Source organism: Notolepis coatsorum (genome assembly GCF_963971535.1).
Source record: "Notolepis coatsorum genome assembly, chromosome: 11".
Taxonomy (NCBI): domain Eukaryota; kingdom Metazoa; phylum Chordata; class Actinopteri; order Aulopiformes; family Paralepididae; genus Notolepis; species Notolepis coatsorum.
This window is the reverse complement of record NC_140175.1, coordinates 14016903-14035478: the sequence shown is the minus strand read 5'-3', so window position 1 is coordinate 14035478 and position 18576 is coordinate 14016903. Positions and strand designations below refer to the sequence as shown.

The 18576-nt window shown below is 43.1% G+C and overlaps 1 protein-coding gene across 1 annotated transcript in view; it reads left to right on the top strand.

Moving 5' to 3' along the window:
- The window catches only part of LOC311236985 (pyroglutamylated RF-amide peptide receptor), a gene marked incomplete at both ends in the record, with an annotated part of 47325 nt that extends 34838 nt beyond the window's left edge, over positions 1-12487 (top strand). The window contains 2 exons of the mRNA XM_084324794.1: positions 2813-2910; positions 11895-12487. Of these exons, the coding sequence (XP_084180920.1) occupies positions 2813-2910; positions 11895-12487 (691 nt within the window). The remainder of the gene's footprint in view (positions 1-2812; positions 2911-11894) is intronic.
- Positions 12488-18576: the final 6089 nt, after the last annotated feature.

The following is an 18576-nucleotide window of genomic DNA, read 5'->3' as shown; positions in this document are numbered from 1 at the left end:
ACACACACACACACACACACACACACACACACACACACACACACACACACACACACACACACACACTTCAGAAAAAAACATAGTATCAATGAGAGCATCAATAATATATAAGCAAAGGAAACAATATAAGCACCTGAGTGAAGTCTAGTAAAAAAAAAAAAAAAAAAAAAAAAAGGCTAGTATTTTTTTTTTTTTTTTTTTTTAGTTAATCTTGAGTTAAAAAAATTAGTGGCATTAATAGAATCGGGAGTTAACGCGATATTAACGCGATATATTTGACAGCCTTAGTATTTTTATTTTAAAAAAAGCGGCGGCCCTGTGTGTACATAATGTAAATATCTGTAGATGACAGCATCTACTCAGGCGGATCTATAGATCTTAAAAGTAGCCGGCAGCCAGTGTGTGTGTTTCCACGGTAGACAGTGGGAGAGCAGCAGGCAGGGTGTTAGAGATAGGGCCAAGGTCACCATCTAGAGCACGCCGCTGGCAGGTGGAGAGATAGAGAAAGGGCTTTAGAGTGGGTCAGTAGGTGACAAGAGCCGTTGCCATGGTGTCGTGTCACTTAGTAACGAGAGAAGGGGCGTGGCTACGGGGATGGCCCCCGTTGCTAGGGGAAAGACGTTATAGCTGTGAGTTTCTTCCGGTTTAAGTTAGACTAGGACACGAGGCTGACACGTAGGGAGGTGGACAGAGAGACTGCAATAGCTGGAGGGTGGGGGATGGGCCTCCTCCACCCTCCTAGGCCATGAGGGCTAGCTTCGGCTAACAGGGAAGGCTTTTGGCTAACGACTAGGCCTCAACTACCATCGGACTAATAGCAGAAGAGACGGTAGAGATAATGAATTCAATAGCAGTCAAAGACCTTTCAGAACTGTTTGTTTATGGAAATAAACATCACCATCAAGGAAAGGTATCATGTTTCAAGTGTGTCGTTAATTCTTTTGAGACGAATGTATCACCGGGGAGGGAGAGAGGGTATCAGTCAGTACAATGAGAAAGAGATCAATACAACGCAGAAACTTCACGGAGCCACAGGTGACGAGGTGATTACTGGATGAGGACCCGAAATCCAACTATCTGAATTAATGGAATAAGTGTTATTATAATAATAATAATAATAATAATAATAATAATAATAATAAGAAGAATTGCATGAGTAAAATGGATAGAAATAGACATAAAATACAGTAAGAATAGACATAAAATAGATAGCAGTTCAATAAAATAGCTCTAATTTACAATACGATAATCACATAGCTTTGGTGCGTAATTAGCAAAGGCTCCATACCCGAGTTTCTTTTGGCTATTGCTGGGAACCTCCAATAAACCAGTAGTGATCATAATGTTCTTGGGGGAACATAGTTGACAAGAGAATTGGTAATGTAGCTTGGTCCTGTTCCATTTAGTGCTTTGTATATAAGGAGGACCTTAAAAACAATTCTAAATGCTACCAGAAGGCAGTGCAGAGTAGCTAACACTCTCGATTCTAGTTAACAGCTGCAGAGTAGCTAACACTGGACTGATGTGGTCTCTCCTCTTGATTCTAGTTAATAGCCTAGCTGCAGAGTGGCTAACACTGGACTGATGTGGTCTCACCTCTTGGTTCTAGTTAATAGCCTAGCTGCAGAGTGGCTAACACTGGACTGATGTGGTCTCTCCTCTTGGTTCTAGTTAATAGTCTAGCTGCAGAGTGGCTAACACTGGACTGATGTGGTCTCTCCTCTTGGTTCTAGTTAATAGCCTAGCTGCAGAGTGGCTAACACTGGACTGATGTGGTCTCTCCTATTGGTTCTAGTTAATAGCCTAGCTGCAGAGTAGCTAAGACTGGACTGATGTGCTATCTCCTCACTGGCTCCCCATTGCTGCACGAATCCGCTTCAAGGCCCTCGACCTAGCATACCGTGCGGCAAAGGGAACCGCTCCCGCCTACCTCCGGTCAATGGTCTCTAACTACACACCCTCAAGACCCCTACACTCTGCATCTTCTGGCCGCCTCAGACCTACTCCTATCCAAGCTCCGGGAGGGTCATCAAAGAGAAGTCGCCTATTCTCAGTCCTTGCCCCACAATGGTGGAATGAACTACCCACCCCAGTTAGAACAGCCGAAAACACATCCAATCTTTCGCCGTCGACGCACTTCTTCAACCATTATCTGAATTAAAAAAATAAAAATAAAAAATCTAACCCTAACTAACCTACACTGTAGCACTCAACACTTTGATGAACATTGTTACTCAGCTGATAGAGTTGTGCCCTTCCTGATGACTTGTCGTACAGAACTTGTAAATCGCTTTGGATAAAAGCGTCAGCTAAATGACTAAATGTAAATGTAAATGTAATAGCCTAGCTGCAGAGTGGCTAACACTGGACTGATGTGGTCTCTCCTCTTGATTCTAGTTAATAGCCTAGCTGCAGAGTGGCTAACACTAACACCAGTAAAGAGTGCATTACAGTAGTGAAGTGGGCTTGAAATAAAGGCATGGATCTCTTTTTCAGCATCCTTTTGATTGAAATGGTCTGTTAAACTCACTCCTCATAAATACTGCCCTAGCAATCACACCTCTTCGTCGACTCTTCAAGTGCCCTCCAGGGGCCAAATCAAGACTTCAAGTGCCTTTCAAGCATCAGATAAAGTGTGGGGTTTTCGATTTTTCAAAAGCCTGTGTCGTGTACAGTAATTGTGCAGCTTCCAGCCTGAGAGCAGAAGTAAGAGTCTTTTGTTAGCGTGAGAGACGTCTGTAACAGAGGCTCATGAGGGAGGATGTCTGCTGACCCTTTTGACATGTTTTATCTTTGTCTTTTTGTCCTATAGGAGGAAGAGGCGAGCGGTGAGAATGATGGTCACTGTGGTGCTGCTGTTTGCCGCCTGCTGGGCGCCTTTCCATCTGGTGTCACTGCTCCTAGATTATGGTGCGTATGGTGGTCTGGTCTGGTGGTCTGGTCATAGTTTATCATTGTTCTATTTACCACACGAACGACCTTTATTACATGGCGTTTTCACATTCGCCGAAATGCTTGCTTGTGCTTTGGTCAATAGCCCCCCGACAGCGGTGAATTATTTTTCGATAACCACAGGTGATTATTGTTTTTCGCAGCTGGAGTAATCAAGCCCCACTGACACGCACTGTTTCAGTGCAGCCAATCAGACACACCTGCCGGGCTGCCCGCGATAATAATAATCACTTTATTTGGGCTGACAGAGCCACAGAACAACTGCGATTTGTCAAATGAATTAGGTATATTGTTAGTAAGTTAGCCATGTAATAAGCGGGATAATGTATAGCTATACTCGGTCACCATCGCAAAATAATTGACCTTCACTGACGTTTAAAACACCTCGCCGAGGCGGCTCGGTATTTTAAACTCCGTGTCGGTCAATTATTTTGCGACAATGACCTCGTAGCTATACATTATCCCTTACTTATTTACCACATAATAATAATAATAATAATAATAATAATAATAATAATAATAATAATAATAATAATAATAATAATAATAATAATAATAATAATAATAATAATAATAATAATAATAATATAATATAATATAATATAATATAATATAATATAATATAATATAATATAATATAATATAATATAAAATAATATAAAATAATATAAAATAATATATAATAATATAAAATAATAATAATAATAATAATAATAATAATAATAATAATAATAATAATAATAATAATAATAATAATAATAATAATAATAATAATAATAATAATAATAGAATAGAATAGAAATTCTTTAATTATCCAGAGGGACATTTTACACTACAAATCGCTCACATTAAACATTTAGACAGAACAAAGTCACGAATAAGAATAACAAAACAAATTGCCTAAGAATAGAATAAAATATACAGTAAAGATATACAGAAGTGTACAGTAAGTGTAATATTGCACAGTGTTGTTTCAAAAGTAAAATTCCAGGAAGATGGTAACTGTCACCCTGTGCTCAGTGATGCAGTGAGGCACAGTGATGCGTTGTAAAGTCTGATGGCTGTCGGAATGAAGGACTTCCTGTGCCGTTCAGTGCTACATTTAGGGAGTGTTACCCTAGCACTGAACATGCTCCTTCTGTCAGCCAAGTCTGTGTATAGTGGGTGGGAGGGGTCTGTGTGTAGTGGGTGGGAGGGGTTTTCCCTGATGGCCTGCAGCTTAGCAAGGCTCCTCCTCTCCGCCACCCTCGCTAGAGAGTCCAGCTCCACCCCAACCACGCTACTGGCCTTCCTGACCAGCTTATCCAGCCTGGTTGTGTCCCCAGCTCTCAGACCGCTGCCCCAGCAGGTCACAGCGTACAAGAAGGCGCCCGCCACCACCGACTCATAGAACATCCCCAACATCCTTGTACAGACATTGAAGGATCTCAGCCTTCTGAGGAAGTAGAGTCGGCTCTGGCCCTTCTTGTACAGTGCCTCTGCGTGTTTTGACCCGTTCAGTTTGTTGCCGATGTGCACACCGAGATATTTGTACACCTCAACCATGTCCACATCGACTCCCCTGATGGAATCGGGGGTCACAGGTGCACTCCTTCTCAGTTACCTGGTCTTTGCCACATTTAGCTGCAGGTGGTGGTTTTTATAGCACCATGTGACGAAGTCCACTACCAGTTCCCGGTATTCCCTCTCATCACCGTCCTTTATACATCCCACTATCGCAGAGTCATCAGAAAACTTCTGAAGGTGGCAGGACTCTGACCGATAGTGGAAGTCGTTGGTGTAGGCGGTGAAGAGGAAGGGAGAGAGGACTGTCCCCTGCGGGGCTCCGGTGTCGCTGACCAGTCTGTCCGACACACAGCTCCGTAGGCTGTGGTCTGCCCGTCAGATAGTCCACAACCCAGGACACCAGGGGGGCCTCTACCTGCATCGCCTCCAACTTCTCACCCACCAGCCCAGGCCTTATTGGTATCAAAAGCACTGGAGAAGTAAAAAAAAAACTACCCGGGGCCGCTGTATCAAACCTGTTGTAAAACAGGTTTAGTTCATTAGCCCGGTCTACATCTCCATCCACTCCCCATGCCTTCCCCCCGCCGGTTTAATGCCGGTTATGGTCTGGATTCCAGTCCACACTTGTTTGATGTCATTGTTCTCCAGTTGAATGAAATGAATGAATGAATGAATGAATGAATGAAAACTTTATTTAACAGATTGCAGAATGGGTACAATACAGTACGGCTCAATACACACAATTGTTAAGGGGATGCAGACCAGAGAAAGACGTTTGTCTTGTTTACATCAGGGTTCCCCATTTTCAATTCATATAGACATTTATGACATACACAACATACATGACATTTATGGCATAGGGACATATAGGTATTTAGTACTGATACATTTGTGACATAAACGGTATTCAAATATACAGTACTGTTACCCCTAGATCCTGACAGAGTATATACATATGATGGGGAGGGGACTGTACATTAGGAGGGGGTGGGTGGGTGGGAGAGAGAGAAATATACATACGGCGGGGAGGGAATATATACATGCGGTGGGGAGGAGACTGTCTCTATTAGGAGGTGGTGGGGGGTTTGGGCATTTACGGTGGCCAGTTTTGAATTGCAGCCTCCCGTAGGTGCTCTTTAAGAGCAGTTTTGAATGTGGGTAGGGATTCACATTCCTTTACAGCTTTGGGTAGGGCGTTCCACATTGATGTGGCATAATTGCGAAACGTGTTTAGTCCCTTGTTTGAGCCGAATCTGGGTTTAACATGATTTGTTGAGCTTCCTCTGGTGTAGTGGTTGTGGTATTCACTGACCTTTGGGAAGTATTTTGACATGTACATGGGTACCTTAGTCGTATAGTGTATCTTGTAGATCAGGCCCATTGCAAGTTGCTGTACTCTGTCGTCTACTCTAAGCCATCCTAGGTTGTCAAAGTGGGCAGGGGTGAGGTGGGTTCTGGGGGTAAGGTCAAGTAGTAGTCTGACCAGTTTGTTTTGTGATGTTTGTAATCTTGTTTTTAGTGCCTTTGAGGTGCTTTGGTACCATGAGGTGCACGCATAGTCGTAGTACCCTTGAATGAGTGCTCCTGCTAGAAGTAGTCTGTCATCAATGTCCTCTCCATGGGGCTCACAGAGTGCCTGCCAGTCTGTGACCTCAAAGCAGCCCTGTAGTGCCTCTTAATAATAATAATACACTTTATTTGTATAGCACCTTTCATACAGAAACTGCAACTCAAAATGCTTCACAACAGAGAAAATACAGGCATAGGCAATGGCCACTTTTTTATATAGTGCTTTTATCCAAAGTGCTTTACAATTTGTTACTCACATTTTACCCGTTCACTCACACACAGACGGCGGAGGCAACCATGCAAGGTGCCAACCTGCTCATCGGGAGCAATTAGGGGTTAAGTGTCTTGCTCAAGGACACATCGACGCGCTGCCCGGGAGGAGTGGGAATCAAACCGGTAACCTCCGGATTGTCAGACGACTGCTCTACCTCCCGAGCCACTGTCGCCCCACATAAAGTGCAGACATATAAAACAGTTTTTCACATTAGGATTAACATCCCAACAGGCCAACTTGTTTATGGTTTGATTCAGTTTTAAATAGACAATAATAAAAAGAGTAAGATAAAATAGACCAGTCCATGGCTGACAGATCCAGTGAGAGAACAAAGACAGGTCCTGAGAGCAGCTGAAAGGAAGTATAGAAAGTCACGCCTCACTGCTGACATCGACACATATCACAACCTCTTGTTAACATTCTCCAAAACCATCACTAATGCCAAAGCTTCTTTCTTCCACCATAGGATCGAGGCCTCTGCCAAGAATCTTCGCAAACTGCATGCTACCATGTCCTCCCTCCTCACTCCCCCCCCACCCCCCCCCTCCCTCATCTTTCTCTGCCGAAGACTTTGCGATCTTCTTTGAGGAAAAAGTGGAGAACATCCGCAGCTCCTTCTCCCAACCCCCACCCATTCCAAATGCTGAATCGAGAACCTCATCCTTCACTCTGTCATCTTTCTCTCCCATTACAGAAGCAGAGACCCTGACACTGGTAACGTCGAACCGTCCGACTACTTGCCAGCTGGACCAGCTACCCTCCCCACTCCTCCAGACCATAGCACCAGACATCCTCCCATTCCTAACTGCAACCATCAACTCCTCACTCAACTCGGGGGTGGTCCCCACCTCCCTAAAACAAGCCAGAGTCACGCCGCTCATAAAAAAACCAACCCTGAACCCTACCATCATAGGCAACTACCGTCCTGTCTCTCTTCTCTCCTTCCTTTCTAAAACACTTGAACGTGCTGTATCCAACCAACTTACTGCTTATCTCTTACGGAATGACCTCCTAGACCCTAATCAGTCAGGCTTCAGGACTGGTCACTCCACAGAGACAGCCCTCATTGCGGTCACAGAGGCACTTCACTTAGCAAAAGCGAAAGGCCTCTCCTCTGTCCTGATTCTCCTAGATCTATCTGCAGCCTTCGACACAGTCAACCACCAGATCCTCCTTGCGGCCCTCGCAGGAATGGGAGTGGCTGGCTCTGCGCTGACATGGCTGTCATCATACCTCAATGACCGCTCCTACCAAGTGTCATGGAGAGGGACCCTGTCGGCCACCCGCCCCCTGCGGACGGGTGTCCCCCAGGGCTCGGTTTTAGGACCCCTTCTCTTCTCCCTCTACACTAAATCACTGGGTAACATTATCACGTCTCATGGCTTCTCCTACCATTGTTATGCCGACGATACTCAACTCTTCCTCTCCTTCCCTCCCTCAGATATCCACGTCTCTGAGCGGATCTCGGCCTGTCTGTCCGACATCTCCGCCTGGATGACGTCCAACCACCTCAAACTGAACCTAAGCAAAACAGAATTGCTCCACCTGCCGGCCAAATCCTCCCCCCTAACCGACCTTTCAATCACAGTCGAGAATGCAGCTGTGACTGCGTCCCCGACCGCCAAGAACCTTGGTGTTGTCCTCGACGACCAGTTGAACTTCTCTGCTCACATCGCAGCGACGACCAGAACCTGCCGATTCCTCCTGAGCAACGTCAGAAGGATCCGCCCCTTCCTGACAAAAGAAGCCACCCAACTCCTCGTCCAATCAACAGTCATCTCCCGCCTCGACTACTGCAATGCACTGCTCGCTGGCCTCCCGGCCACTGCCACTAAGCCTCTTCAACTCATTCAGAACGCAGCGGCCCGCCTGATCTCAAACCTACCGAAGTCGGCCCATGTCACCCCACTTCTTAGGGACCTGCACTGGCTCCCCATTGCTGCACGAATCCGCTTCAAGGCCCTCGACCTAGCATACCGTGCGGCAAAGGGAACCGCTCCCGCCTACCTCCGGTCAATGGTCTCTAACTACACACCCTCAAGACCCCTACGCTCTGCATCTTCTGGCCGCCTCAGACCTACTCCTATCCAAGCTCCGGGAGGGTCATCAAAGAGAAGTCGCCTATTCTCAGTCCTTGCCCCACAATGGTGGAATGAACTACCCACCCCAGTTAGGACAGCCGAATCACGTCCAATATTTCGCCGTCGACTAAAGACGCACTTCTTCAACCATTATCTGAATTTAAAAAAAAAACTATAAAAAAAAAAAATCTAACCCTAACTAACCGTACTGTCATGCACTTGTCCTAATAAACTAACCTACACTGTAGCACTCAACACTTTGATGAACATTGTTGCTCAGCTGATAGAGTTGTGCCCTTCCTGATGGCTTGTCGTACAGAACTTGTAAGTCGCTTTGGATAAAAGCGTCAGCTAAATGACTAAATGTAAATGTAAAATGTAAAATAGTGCAGTGCAATAAAATAGTAGAATAGAATAGACATAAAATGAGCACATAAAGTTATTCTTCCTCTGATCAATAAAGTTATGTTTTTGCAGGTTGATATTAGAGACAGTAGTCTACCCGTATTCTGCATGTTTAATTATAGGTTAAAGTCTTGTTTTTGGCATTTTTTAAGGTTAATAGCGTTTAGAGGTTAAAGAATGATAATATTTTATTTTTAGTTGTTATGATAAGTGATTATGTAATCTATATTATCAAACAGGGTGGAGTGTGGTGGAAAATATGATCATGTCATTATAGATCTGTGTTGAGATATCATTTTATCATTTTACAGCTTGACTGTTTCAGTGTGACCAACTAGTGTAATGTGTGTGTGTCTCTTTAAGAGACCCCTAGTTCCCAACATCTCCCCAGCCAGCCAAAGCAAGGTTATTATTACTTCCCGTAACTGGGAACCATTTTTATTTACTTTCATCATCATATCTCTTCTAATGTTACGTCTTGCAAGTGTGTATAAACTATGTTCTGCCCAGACCTCCTGGTCACTTTATGGCCAGACGATTGTGTGTGAACATGATGTTTCTGTCTGTAAACTGTCCTTTCATTGTGGCCACGGTGAAATAAACTTTTCTATCATTAATAATGACTCAGAATGATTTATAAAACGGCTCATCGTTTTGTCCTTTAATATTTCCCATTACACATATAAAATCAGTTTTTTACAGTGTAATAAAATTGTTCTGGATTACTGTTTAACAGTTCAAAGTCGTCTTTACCTTCTCTGTTTGGTATCCACAGTTTAAAACTTGACAGTCTTCCCTCCTGCAATTCGAAACTGGCCCCTGTAAATGTCCTAACCTAACCCCCTCCAATGTACAGTAAATATCCTAACCCAATAATACACGAGACCCTCTTCCTGGGACCAAGTAAGGTTTCGTCGATAATCCAATGTACAGTTACCCCCCCCCCCCCCCCACCCTACCTACCCAATGCAGTGCAGTGCACTAAAAAGTAAAGTAAAATGATGCAAAGTGCAGTGCAATAAAATAGAATGGACAGAGTAAAATAGTGCTACAGTACAATCAACACTGTTTTCCCATCTTTACTCAATGGCGCCAGCGTTATTGACCATTTTCACAATGTTTGCGGACCCATCGTATATTCTATATTATAGCTATGGAGACAATAGTATGGCTCATTTGACAGGCACTATTTATAGTCCAACACTGACAAACCAGTTAATATTTTTATAATTTTTTTTATTATCTTTTTCCCCCTTCTTTTTCCGTTTTTCTCCCATCCCAATGTTAGTCGTTATGCCAATTCCCAATCCCCTTCCTGGTCGTTGCGCACTCTACCCCCTACCGTCGGTCTGGGAGGGCGGAGACTATCACATGCTTCCTCCGACACATGTGTAGCCAGCCCACCGCTTCTTTTCACCTGGCAGCGCGGACTCTCACTGGGAGAGTGTAACGTGTGGAAGGTCACACTACCTCTCCCAGATCCTTCCCTTGCTGTGCAGGCGCCCCGACCAAACTGTAGGAGTCGCTGTTTACAATGACCAGGACCCACCCACGCCGGCTTCCCACCCGCTAACACTGCCAATTGTGTTAGTATGGACGGTCGGCCAAGCCGGAGGCACCACAGCCGGATTCGATCCCACTGGGTCTGTGGTGGTAGACAGACGCTTAGTCCGCTGCGCTACCCGGCTGCCCAAACCAGTTAATTTCGATATACTTTCGTTTGTGCGCTATTCCATCCCCCATTTTCAAAATAATCCAGTATTTTTTTCTAGATTGCGAGATATGACATGTTATATTATGCTAAAATCTTTCGGGTTGCTCGCCTGAAACCTATATTATTTCTTCACAAAATCATCAATCATCATTTTACGAAACTGCGATCGCTACCAAAAGCATGTTTTAGGTTCGTTAAAATACGAAGCTGTGATCAATACAAAAGCATGTTTTAGGTTCCGTAAAATATACCTAAAATAGACCTTACCTTAGTCAGAAGGTAGCATTGAAGGTTAGCATTGAAGAATACACAGTGATGGTATATATAGGTAATTCGATTACTGATTTCTACTGATTACTTTATCAATGTTCAGCCTTGTTGTTATCACTAAGTCTAGGGTGTTACCATGTTGGTGAGTGGGTTCATTTACATGTTGTATTAGCTCAAAGCTGTCCAGTAGGTTGATAAGCTCAATAGCCTTTAGGTCGTTCTTCTTATTTATATGAATATTCAGATCTCCATGTATGATTCATCTTTCACATCTAATGATACCGACTGAGATTAGCTCTGAGAATTCTTGCAGAAATATTTATTTTGGTGGCCGGTACAATGTGATGATGAGCAAATTAGGCATGGGCGTGAGTAATCGATTACTCGTAGCTATGAAAAAATAAAAATAAAAAAATCGAAATTATAAATTTTTATGAAATTATTATTATTATAATTTTTTTTTTACATATCTTTTCACATGTATGTGTAAGATTATAACTGTTTGTTGGTTCCCTTAAACATATATACGTGAATGAACAAAAATAAGTAAAAAAAAAAAAAAAAGAAAAAAATCGAATATATATATATATATATATATTTTAAAGTTTTTTTCCCTTTTCGGGTAATACACGATCAATCGAGTATATAGCATGCGATCAATCGATCTGGATTTTTCTTTAAAATGCCCATCCCTAGAGCAAAGACAGTTCAGCTTTGAGCTCAATAGCAAGATATTCAAATGATGTAAATTCCCCCATGTCAATGTCATTACATACAAACAAACGATGTAGATAAAATAGCAGCAACCCCTCCCCTTTTCCTATTTTGTCTGACCCATTGATAATACTTATAATAATTTGGAGAACATGAATTTGTATTTAAGCAAAGACTCCACAGCACCACCCCCACCACCACCCATATTTGCATAAGGACCCCCTCGAAAACGAGATAGCATATCTCAAGGGGTTTATCCTTCAAATAAAATTTCAAATATAACATACTGAACACACACACGGCCACTCTGCCTCGAGTGGTGGCTCACGGACGATGCACTTATATACTGTCAGACCGGTTCGCTTCACATCCATATGACACCGTGTGTCCTTGTTATCCCGTCTCCCAGGGCAACTGGAACTCGACCTGAACTCCGAGTTCCTGCTCATCAGCGCCGTCCAGATCCTGGGCTTCAGCAACTCTGTGTGCAACCCTCTGGTGTACGTCGCCCTCAACACCTGCTTCAAGAGGGACCTGGTCACCCTGCTGATCTGGGGTCAGAGGGCACTGGCGCGCTGCCTGTCCGGCGTAGGGAACCGGAGGAGGGGCGGCGGCGCGAGAGTCGGCGTCGCACCCCTCCCCGACGGCGCCGAAGCCCCCTCCTTCCCCCCCGGCGGCAGTGCGGCGGCGGCGGCCGAGCGCCGCCTCCCGGCCGAGCGACGCCGCCGGTGGAGCAGGGTGGTGGTGTGGGGGCCGGAGGCCGCGTCCCGGGGGGGGGGGGGGCCCTCCTCGCCCGAGCCGCCGTCGGAGGCGGAGGCGGCGGCGGCGGCGGAGGGTGCCGCGTTGAAATCCTTCCCCCCTATTCGCCTCTTCGGCGGGCGGGGGGCGAGGAAGACGAACGGCACCCTGGTGCTCAGCATCACCGACCCGCCGCGCGACAGCAGCGACGCCGCCGCACATGTTTTGGGAATGTCCACCGGTGGCTCGCTTTTGGACAACTAAACTTTTAAAACATAATGTAACCTGACAACTCCACTTGCAGCAGCAACACTGCTTCTAAATGATATATCACTACTGCCGGCCTCCATACAGCAACGAAGAATCATTCTGGCGGGCGTTACAGCAGCCAAGAAACTGATAGCCATGAGGTGGAAATAGGGTTGGGCATCGTTTGGATTTGAACGATTCCGGTTCCGATTCCGATTCTCCATATCGATTCCTGTTCTAAACGATTCTCGCTTCCGATTCTTTGAGGTGCAGGAGGTCAAAACAGGTCACAGCTTATTTCGCAGGAGAATTTTATATTTTTTTGGAAAAAAATATAAAAAATTCATACTATTCACATTTTCAGTTGACTTGATACAGTTTCATTTGGTTGCTGTACTGTAACTAGGGTATTAATTAACAAAGTAATTTTAAAAATGTTTTTCCGAAATGCAAATATGTTACTTCCGGTTCCAGAACCAGAAGTTAGGAACCGGTTCCTATTAGAACCGGTTTTCGGTGCCCAACCCTATAGGTGGAAACAACCTGAGAAACTCACAACGGCCAATTGGTCTTTGACACTTTTGGATGTCATTTACATGGAGATCTCCACCGCTCGCTCGGGTGATTGGAGTTGGGCAATCCAACATCGAACTGTGGGCCTCAGCGGCCGAGACGGTAATGATCTAGCGGCGAAGCGGGGTCGGGATGTTGGTCCTGAGGGGTCCTGGGGTGGAGGGGTGGGAGTGGGGGAGGGAATGTCTTTTGAGGGGTGTCTGTGATAATATAATTCGATTTTTATATTCTGTATTTATTATTTGTATTATTTCTAATTGTCTTGTCGTTATTGTAATTATTATTGTAATTAAGTACTGTCCTGTGATGTCTTGTGTATTGTGTCACACTGTATTGCGTTGTGTTTTGTTTAGTGCTGTCAATAGATTAAAAATGTTTTACTAATTAATCTCACCATTTTCTGTAATTAATCTAGATTCATCTAGATTAAAAATAGCATTTTTCTACTTAAGACCGAAGCTTGTTGTAACATATATTTACTTGAGTAAAATCATGGAATTAATGTAAAATCAACACAAAGAAAGTATATTTAGATTCAAAGACTATTTTAATAGCTTTCATTGAATACAGTTTCTCTCCTGTGAAATACAAATGTTCAACAAAACATTCAACATTGACTCAGCTAGACCTATTTCTTATATCCGCGGCGCTAAAATTTAACATTTTTCACTCCATAGATTAATCTAGATTAATTTATTTTAATGCTTTAAATAATTTGAATTAATCTCCAAAATTAAAGCATTAACTTTGACAGCCCTAATAATTAGATTTTTATATTCTGTATTTATTATTTGTATTATTTCTAATTGTCTTGTCGTTATTGTAATTATTATTGTTGAAGTACTGTCCTGTGATGTCTTGTGTATTGTGTCACACTGTATTGTGTTGTGTTTTGTTTTCATGTAAAAAGGAAAAATGAAAAGGCAAAAAAATTATCACAAAAAAAAAAGGTGTTTCTATGTGGATTTGAAGTCGTCTTCGAGGGATTTGAAGCAAAGATGCAGTGAAAAGAAATGAAAAGAAATGACAAGGACGACTGACAGCAGCAGCTACAGGAAGATCATGACATCAACACACCCTTTCTGGACTAGATATTTATACACACACTCAAAACTGTTCATACTTTTTGCACAGTAGCTCAATTGCACAGCCCTGCTAATTATCCCATCCCACTGTATTGTTATTTTTATTCTAATCGGTGTATATACTCGACTACATCGTGCACAATTGTACAGCCCTGGCCTATTTTGTTTTATAATTCTATTCTATTTAGGGATGCTCGATATTGGCTTTTTTACCGATACCGATATACCGATATTGTCCAACTCTTAATTACCGATACCGATATATGCAGGGTTTCCCCCCCAAAAAATGGAATAATTTCAGGTAATAAACATTACATATCTCTTGTTGTGGAATTAACACAACATTATGCATACTTTTGACAATAAATAAAACCATAATTTGTTCTTACTTGCTTGCCTGGGTAAATAAAGGTTATAGAAATGTAAATGTTTATTTTTTTTGAAAACCGATACCGATATTTTCCGATATCACATTTTAATGCCGATATCGGCCGATAATATCGGTAGGCCGATAATATCGGACATCCCTAATTCTATTGTTCTTTTAGTACAATAAAGGTGCAGCCCCCCCCCCCCCCCCCCCCCCCATGCACACACACACATTAGATCAGCTTTAAAAAGCGCTGCTTAAAATGCACCTTTCCTCCCTGGCCTTTGATCAGAGTTAGCCTGTCAACTGTTACTCTGGACTTTTTGTATCTATTTTATTACTTCTTGCCTCTTTTTATATTGCACCTTGCTATCGTTTCTTAGTGTACTATGCTTATTTACTGTAATTTAGTGTATTTTATTTGTTACTGTACTGTACGTGTTTTTTATTGTGCTCTACCTGTAAAGCACTTTGGGTGGCTTTTAGTCATTGTAAACATGCTATATAAATAAAGCTGACTTAGGCGGCTGGGTGGCGCAGCGGACTAAGCGCTTGTCACCAACGCGAGAGACACTGGTATCGAATCCGGCTGTCAGCGTTGCCTCCGGCAGCCGGCTTGGGCCGGCCGTCATACTGGCTCAATTGGCGGAGTCAGCGGGAGGGAAGCCGGTGGGGTGGTATTCTGGTCGTTGTAAAAACAGCGACTCCTACAGGTCGGTCAGGGCGCCTGCACAGCGGGGGAGGAAGATGGTGAGTGTAGTCGTGTGACCTCCCACACGTTACACCTCACCAATGAGAGTCCGCGCTGGCAGGTGAAAAGATGCTGCTGGCTGTCTCCTATGTATCGGAGGAAGCATCTGATAGACTTCAGGGCTCCCTAGACCGACCAGTGGGGGGCACATGCGAGCAACGACCAGGAAGGGGAGGGGGGAATTGGCATAACGACTAAATTGGGATGGGAGAAAAACACAGAAAAACAGGAGGAGAAAAAGCGGATAAAAAAAAAGCTGAGTAACCGGAGAAATGTTAAACCATCCCGAGTACTCATATATAATAGGTGCGGATTTTAATGCCATTTGGAACCCAAGGATGGACAAAACTTACCTTACCTTTTCCAGCGAACAAAAAAATGCATCTAAAGCATTAAAAGATTGGTCAAAATCAACAGGGGTAATTGATTTATGGCGTTCACTTAATCCCATGACCCGCAAGTACTCCTGTCGTTCGGCGAGACACAACACACTATCCAGAATTGATTACGTCTTTGCATCCCCGAGAATATTTGATAAATATGAAGTGGAAATGACACCCAATGCGCTATCAGATCACTGCTACTTAATCCTGAAAGCAACATTTGGTACACTATCTTCCCGGGCCCCAAGATGGCGTTTTAATTCTATGCTGCTTAACAACAAGGAATTCATTACACAAATTAAAGAAGCTCTCACAGTATTCCTACGGGATAACGCAAACTCGGTGCAAGATCCCAGAATATTATGGATGTCGGTAAAGAGTATGATCAAGGATTTCACGGATAGATTTTCCTCCATATTGCGCAAAAATCAATACACAAAACTGTCTGAAATGGAAACGCTTTACTCAACGCTTTTTAATTCTTTAAAATACAACAACTCTACTAGACTAGAAAACCAAGTTAACATTCTAAAGACAGAGATCAAAGCAATATACAGACAAAAATCGGAATTGCAAAAATACGCAGCACAAGACAACAGCAGTACTTCCAAGGATCTAAACCTAGTCACCTATTAGCCATGCGACTAAGAATTAATGCAAAATTTGCAGATATAACTGCCATTAGGAAACAACAAGCTCTAGTAACAGAACCCAAAATAATAAACGATACATTCAAAGAATTCTACTCCGATTTGTATAATTCAGAGACGACCTTTGATCAAGACAAATTAGACACATATCTTAATCAAATTACTCTCCCTAAACTTTCGGAGGACGACGCTAAACAGTTAGAAGCACCGATCACATTAGAAGAACTCAAGAAGGCCATATCCGGAATGAAAAACGGCAAGGCTCCGGGAATTGACGGTATCCCATCAGAAATGTACATTTCTTGCTGGGACATATTTGGACCCTTATTACTAAATATGATCTTATACTCAGTCAAAGAGGGAAGCTTCCATAAACACCAAAATATCGCACTCATTTCAGTTCTTCACAAAAAAGACAAAGACCCCACTGAGTGCGGTAGTTACCGACCTTTAAGCCTCCTCGGAACCGATGTCAAACTGTACTCTAAGATATTAGCCATCAGATTGCAAAAGCATATGACGTCTTTAGTTCATCCGGACCAAACAGGCTTCATAAAAGGTCGCCTGATCAATGATAACATAAGGCGAATACTGCACGTACTAGACGCAGACAAAGAGGACACCACACCTAAGGCGATGCTATCCCTGGATGCTATGAAAGCATTTGACAGGTTGGAATGGTCGTTTCTATGGGCAGTATTAGAAAGGATGGGGTTAGGAAAAGGATTCATTGATATGATTAAAGTACTATACAAGGACCCATCGGCCAGGATTACAACAGGCACATTCATCTCCGATATCTTTCCGGTATCACGCTCAGCCAGACAGGGTTGCCCTCTTAGTCCCGGACTATTCGATCTATCATTAGAACCTTTAGCACAATTTATAAGACAATCCCAACACATAGAACCAATAGTAATCAAGGGCACACAACATAAAATTAGTTTATATGCGGACGACGTAATATTGTTCATGCAAAACCCCAACAACACATTGCCGCATATACTCAAGTTGATAGAGAACTTTGGTGATTTATCGGGATTTAAAATAAATTGGCCTAAGTCGGCTTTTCTTCCTCTTAACATCAGTGCAAAAAAAGACACAACCCTCCCAGGTGCGATACCCATGGTCAAACATTTTAGATGCTTGGGTGTGGAAATATTTCCCACCATAAGACAAACGGTGAAGCACAATTACACAAAAATACAGAACAAAATCAAAGACGACCTGGACAGGTGGGCAAAACTTAAAAACTCAGTACAGGCAAGGGTATCAATAGTTAAGATGGATGTATTACCAAGAATCAATTTCTTCAGCTCAATGCTTCCGTTACCTCCTCCAGAGGGCTACTGGAGAAGATTACAAACCTCCACATACAAATTTATTTGGAATAACAAACCACCTCGCATAAAAAGATCCACTGCACAGAGAAATAAAGCAGACGGTGGCATGGCAGTTCCAGATTTTTTACAATATTTTAAGGCCTTCACATTAAGACCACTGAAGATATGGTTTGACCCCCAGGCTTTGGTATCTTGGAGAGAATTAGAAGAAAACATAGTAGCCCCACAGAGACTGAAAGACATAGCACACACTAAACTTTCAATCAAGCATTGTGAGCGAGAATTTGGCCCAATAATTACCCATGCAATCAGAACATGGCGGGAAACACAAAAGAAATATCCTAACCCTCAAGAATGGCATAATCACACTCCCATATTCAATAACAATGCACTCTTAATGGGAAAACGCCCTATAAGATTCCCTATATGGGAAGAGCAAGGCATACACTCATTAGGGGATATTTTTAATAACCAGGGCCTCTGTAGTTATGTCGAAATATGCACAAAGTTTAACCTCACCGAGTCCACATGGCTTTTTTACATACAGTTACGACTTTGTCTGAGGTCTCACGGTGTTCCATTACTCATACCAATTGAACACCACAGATACCACAAATTTTTCTATGAAAGAGAAACATTGGGAGGTTTTTTATCAGGTTTTTATTATCAATTACTAACGTCCTCGTATGAAACCCTTCAACTAGACACTGTCTGGAGGAGGGATATACCAGACCTGGAAAATGACTTTGATTGGCAAGGAGCCTGGGCAAATGTCCGACTTACATCAAGGAACCCGGATCATCAACAAATCAATCTGAACTATATTCACAGGACATACTTGACTCCTATAAGGCTGTGCAAAATGGGGCTTAAACAAGACTCCAAATGCTCCCAATGTACAAATGGGGACGAAGGAACATTTATGCACATGTATTGGGACTGCCCACCA